General features: G+C 42.6%; 1 protein-coding gene and 1 long non-coding RNA gene across 3 annotated transcripts; one reads left to right on the forward strand and one right to left on the reverse strand.

The window, feature by feature from the left end:
• Positions 1–729: 729 nt before the first annotated feature.
• On the reverse strand, positions 730–4,977 carry LOC5514979 (uridylate-specific endoribonuclease B). 2 transcript variants are annotated; one of them, XM_032384699.2, is made up of 6 exons: positions 4,801–4,977; positions 3,452–3,651; positions 3,133–3,293; positions 2,415–2,508; positions 1,945–2,072; positions 730–1,109 (listed from the first exon to the last, which is right to left on the reverse strand). In XM_032384699.2, the coding sequence occupies exons 1-6, from the start codon at positions 4,872–4,874 to the stop codon at positions 885–887; spliced, it is 882 nt and encodes a 293-aa protein (XP_032240590.2). In that variant the 5' UTR covers positions 4,875–4,977; the 3' UTR covers positions 730–884. The 2 variants fall into 2 exon arrangements, with proteins under 2 accessions (XP_032240590.2, XP_032240589.2); XM_032384698.2 differs by having other exon boundaries at positions 3,452–3,654; positions 4,801–4,976.
• On the forward strand, positions 4,350–5,911 carry LOC116619682. Its single transcript, XR_004296795.2, has 2 exons — positions 4,350–4,528; positions 5,187–5,911. It is a non-coding gene; the product is annotated as an uncharacterized LOC116619682 (long non-coding RNA).

Consider the following 5,911-nt stretch of genomic DNA (forward strand, 5'->3'; position numbering starts at 1 on the left):
GGAATACAGCTATGTGCACATTGTGAGAGTGTCCTAGGACATCATGAAGTCTATTGGGACATAATTGAGTGCTGTGCTTATGGATATTTGCAAGCAAAGGTGGATTCATGGTAATTTTTTTTTCTTGTTTTGGCTTTGCCTGGATGACAAAATATTTTTCTAATGAATCACCACAGCTCTCCTAAATGCTGTCTTTTCTGAAAACCAATTGATTCCAAAACTGTTTACACTGCTATTCTGGGACTGTATGAACAGGAATTCATTTGGCTTCGGGATGAAAAGACTTATGAAAAACATTGTGTTTTGAGGCAATATGAAAATGAACCTGGAGGATCAGAATGAAGGTATCTATTTGTGTCTTGAGCTGTGTTTGCTGATCTCTTCCTTGTGTGGTATTTTTAGCGTTTTGTTAAGAGGGGTGATTCTGCTTTTCTTTCCTTTTTCGATTTGAAATTTGTCAAAGAACCTGTGCTATTATTTGGCCTAAGAGTAGTTGCTATCACCTTGGTAGGATGCATATTTTCAAGACCATTTATCTCTTAGACTGATGCCTGAGTATCTTCATCTTGTTGTGTTGATTTTGCATTATGAAATTTTTTGGGTTGTGGGTACTTCTAAAAGCCGGTACAGGCCGGTTCAGGGGTCAATGTGTTAAAAACAAGATAAATGGTAGAAGCCCAACCTTTTCATAAGGAGAGGTGTATGTACGCACCAAACTCAAACAATAAAAAAGATTCATTTTTTTATTGAAAATCTATAAAAAAAAATCCCCTTTTTCCATATAATATCTCTGACTGCACCCAGTCCCCCCACCCCCTAGCAAACCCTGGCTAGGTGTCTGTGTTATGGCCATCAATTGCAAGATTTGATTTGTTTTGGCTGTGCTAAACCACAGGGTAGGCAGTAGCAACAAGTGACGTTCTTCTGTCCCTGTACGTTATGATCTTGACCCTTTTCCCGTTCATTTGGCAGGTACACTTCCCGTTAGGGTACTTGAGGAAGCACGTGGTGTAGAGAGACAGTTCGAATTCTGGGCTTGTTCCGACGAAAAAACCGCCGATCGGCTTCTGGACGGTGTGGTACTTGAACCGAGCTGTCACTATACGGGGCTACGAGGGGGAAAATCAGAAAATCAGCATAGTCCCTTGCGGTCTATTTATGGATTTCGGTGTGTCATTCATATATGGTTCACCATAGTGTCCCCAACCCTAACGAACCCTAACCATTACTAGTGAACCTTATGCGAAGGATCTACGGAAATTCCTTTGGTTGAGTAGGGGTCAGGGGGAGGTTGAGTCACATCATCAGCCACAGGAGACCCAAAGAACCACAGGAAACCTATGACGAGCCAAATGGATCCTAGGTCCTCCGGTACACAACAAAACAGCATGGTGACAGAAATTGCAAGTCAAAAAATGGGCGTTCATCTCTCAGATCGAGCTTGTAAACAGTGAAAACAAGAAATTATTCGGTAAAATTGGTAACCATTTAACCGGTCCTCATTTACCCGAGAGCCCCATAATACTCCCAAACTACGCATCCCTCAATTATTAATTCCCACTGCAATTTAAAAGAATGGTTCTATGATCCCTCACATCTGAACACGAACCTGGAGCTAGTTAACGGGCGAGCTTACAAAAAGGTACCTCATATCGGCGCCAATTTAACCCTGTCTAGAAAACCCAGGGCGTAGCAGGGTGGTGGGGCACTTGGGTCATGACCCCTCAAATGGCTAAAAAAAACTTATAAGAAAAAGACCAGTAGGAGCGTGACTGTGCCCCCAATATTTTAATTCAATACAATATGTGCCTGTATCGTGTCCCCCGACTTCCGAAGCCTTCTACAGCTCGTCACAAACCTGATGCTACTTAACGAGCGACCTTAAAAAGGTACCCCAAGGTTTAAGAAAGACATGGAGAGTGATGGATGCTATACGTATTTTACCTCTGCTGTATTTGCGACAATGAAGCCCTCGTAGTCAGCCTCCTTCTTCTTCTCCTCTCGATAAAAGCGAACCCAGTTATGCATACCCCCAACGACGTCTTGAGGCCGGCGACTTCTCTTTATCTCTCCTAAGTGCATGTAAAAGATTCTTTTTTCTAATGATGGTCTTGGATACTGTATATAGCTATGGTGGTGTTGATGCGAATGGATGTGATAATGATGATGATTATGGTGATATGATGGCAATGATAACGGTGGTAGTGGTAGTGATGATGGTGGTAGTGGTGATGGTGATTTTGATAGTGATGATGGTAAATAATGATGGGATATAACAATGATGATAATGCCAATGGTGATCATGATGATGATGATGATGATGATGATGATAAAATATTAGTGACGATGATGCCAGTGGTGATAATGAAGGTGATGTACAGAATAAAGGAGGTGTACAGAAAGGTGTTACTTACCAACAAACACGTGCTCAAAGCCAGAAGTGTCGCCAGCAGTTTTTCGACGGTAAAAATTAAACCATAATTTGATCAGCAGCTTCTTGAACGAACCCTATATAAACAGTATTAGTGTCATGGAATATCCAAGTTTTTGCGTTACCTCCATAGGGGGTACATCCTTGGAAACCCAGGGGGAGGGGCGGTAGTTTCAGTTAAATCTTTGTTTATCAAGGGTAACATATTTAACCGAATATACAGTTTTCTAACATATGGCCCTCGGTTAGTGAGCACTGTCACTGGGGGTGGTCACTGCCAGAGGGTTTATTGCGTCCCCAGTGGTTCTTTTACGTCCCTTCGGTTCAGGTTAGTGTAGTGCAGCTGGAAGAGACGGGACCTCGGGTTTAGTGTCCTTATCCGAGAAGACTGGAAACACGAGAGAATAACTTCAACTCACTTGTGACACAAATTCGAATCAAGGCAGGAACCCGGAAAAATCCCCAGTTTGAGCCAGGAATCGAACCTGGGCCACAGCGGTGAGAGGCCGACGCGCTAACACACTAGGCCACCCGTGCTTCCAGAGAAAGGAAGGAGAAGACTTTCTAGCCGTTCTTTGTGTCGGTCACGCAATGCTCAAGGGAGACTACCTTCCCCTACGCAGTCTCTGGGTTCCTGTGGGTGTAAGGGGTAGAAAACAATGTGTGGTCCCGGTTTCCTAATGCTCAGTGTATGATCTTACCCGGCTTTTGGGTACAAGTCTCTCGTGCACAAGATAGTTATGGGTGAGCTTCATCACATCTGTTGCCATGACAGCCTCGATGAACCCTTTTTTCTCTTCTCTTTCTTGTTTGGATTCATGTTCCTTGTTCCCAGTGTAAAGGAAATAGTTGTCAAACAATGCTGTGTGAGAAAAAAAAGATGTTTCGAATGGTGATTATGGTCGGTTGATTGTCTGTCCGCTCGGTCCTTCCGCCTGTCTGTCTAGGCCCGTCTGTCTACATGTTTGTCTAGCTGTGGCTGCGCGCCAGTCCTCCGGTTCATCTGGTTATTGAACATACCTTCCATACTTGAGAAAGTGGTATGCTTAAGCCGCGTTTCGTTTACCCAAGTAAACAGTGGCAGCGGTGCTACGTCGTCACGCATGCTCGGGCGGGTATGATTCTGTAAGCTGATGTTATAGTCGACACCATGGTACAGCCGATTGATATCTGCTTGAAACAACCTTTGGCAAAACTCTGGATCCAGACTTCTTGAGCTACTACTGTAAACCAAGGAAATGTATATTTGGTGATTAATATCATTGAAAAAAGCAAGTGAAATGGACAAATAATGTCGATGGACAAATAATGAGGGAACAGAAAATGCCATCTCCGACACTAGCCTCGTCCTTGGCTTCTATTGGCTGAACGGATTGTCGGTTGATGACGTCACTGTTGCGTTTAGTATAAATCCACCGTTCTCGTTTTCTATGAGGGGGGAGGGGGTGAATAGGGGTATGTAAATCCGCCGATCCGCTACATTTTCGGGGCAAATCCGTGGATCCGCAGATTTTTAAGATCCGCATGGTTTGACAGATAAATAATAGCATCGATTGAAATTCATTTCAAATCCGAAATTCGACCGTCAAAGCAGTCGAAATCCGAAATCCGCGCCCAAATTGTTAACTGATCCGTGATCCTCCGAGTTTCCAAAATCCGCCAATCCGCTGAAATAATCATCAAAATCCGTAATCCGTGAGCATTTCGGGGCCGAATCCGCGAACCTATTCACCCCCTCCCTCCTATGAGTCAAATAGGCGCTACGCGCGTCGTTGACTATCTATTGACTCATAGAAAACTCGAACTAGTAGTCTAATTGTTAAATAAAAGCTACTTCGACCACCATTAGTCTTTTTTTTCCTTATATTTGAGCCGGCTGGATATATGCCCCGCTGACCAGGTGGATATTAGCCTGTCTGTAGTGGTTATTCAGGGATTTCCACCGGGACATAAAATGTATCGAGTCATATATTTGTTTTGTTTTGTCCGCGCGTGGTTTGTCCGCGCGAGTTTCTTTACGCTACAATCATCTGGTGAACGTCGACTGCAAGCTAGTCCTAGTCCATTTAGCAGTCATTCTGTCCTCGTGTAACAGAGGTGAGTTTGTGAACCGTGATACCAATAATTTCCGAATGAATTCCACACAAAATTCTACAAATACTTCGAAGCAATTTATCTCACAAAATCTTGATTTGCAGGTATATATATTGCGTGTCCATAAGTTGACACCGACACCATACACAGAACAGTCTATCCTGACTATGAACATTCGTTTTGAGTTTGACTCGTATGCCCGCCGTATGCCCTGTATAACAATACTGCGTTAGCACTCTAGCTTTGTACCAACACGATTTTAAAGGCTTACTTACTGTGATGTCGTTATCAAGTTGACAATCATAACTGACCAAATAACAGAACTTAGCGTCAGTGCTTTAGTCATCATTGTTAACTCGAATTTGCCAGACTAGAATACCTTGCTGGCGAAGAAAACTAGCGAATACAGAAAGCTCTGAGTTGGGGGGTAGCCTAAAAGGCGATGGAAGCTTAAACCATCGTGTTAGAGTTAACGTCACTTCCGGCTTACGGCATTTACGTCACATCCTAATTAGTCCTAGGTCAGGTTTATACAATAGGAAATATATATATATTATATTTAATTAATGATCACTTACTTTCTGGTTAGACATCTAATTTATGCATTTAATTTTCACCATGGAGTGTTTAAAACAAAGCACTTCTTATTTCCTTATCACAGGATGGTCTGAATTCTTACCTTTTGCCAGCAGCAAAGCGGTCAATTTTGTAAAACCAGAGGGAGAGTAGACAAGAGGAACACGGATGAATGTCAGTCTGATCCATGGAGTAGAGACGTGTACCCGCTGATCCTTATTCCTTCGTAACGTCGCCATCTTTGTGTGACGGGTTTGCACACAACCTATTGTATACTGTCTGGCTTTGTTTTAATGATAGTTTGGGTGAGCGAGTCGTCCTTTAGCGCTGATCTTTGCAATTAAACAAGAAGGGTTCTTTTAGAATGAAAAGATTTGATATAGCTAGAGTGAACTCAAACAGTTGTACACCGGTGACCGGAAATGGTGTACATACAAACATTGAAGTGTTGTGTTATAGATGTTTTTTACCTATCCCATTCTCTCCTTGACAGTCCTCAAGGAAGCTTGTAGGTTTACCCCGGTTATATTGGTACCGTCTCCTCGTTTTTTTATAATTTTTATATTTGATACTGGTGCGCATGCTGGGACATGGTTGGTGTATACAAGAAAAACGCAACCAGTTAATCAACAGATCACAAAGTGAGCGCGTCATCAATTTTAAACTTCGCGGAGAACCGTCAATGTTTATGCGATTGCTCTAGATTTTTTGCCAAAGACGATGGAGAGTGCTCACATTTAAAAATGTTATTTGTATTAACACGCAATAATGTAGTAGCACATACAAAGTAAACAACATATTTTGCACTTA

The sequence above is a fragment of the Nematostella vectensis genome, chromosome 6 (genome assembly GCF_932526225.1).
Source record: "Nematostella vectensis chromosome 6, jaNemVect1.1, whole genome shotgun sequence".
In the NCBI taxonomy this organism is placed as follows: Eukaryota; Metazoa; Cnidaria; class Anthozoa; order Actiniaria; family Edwardsiidae; genus Nematostella; species Nematostella vectensis.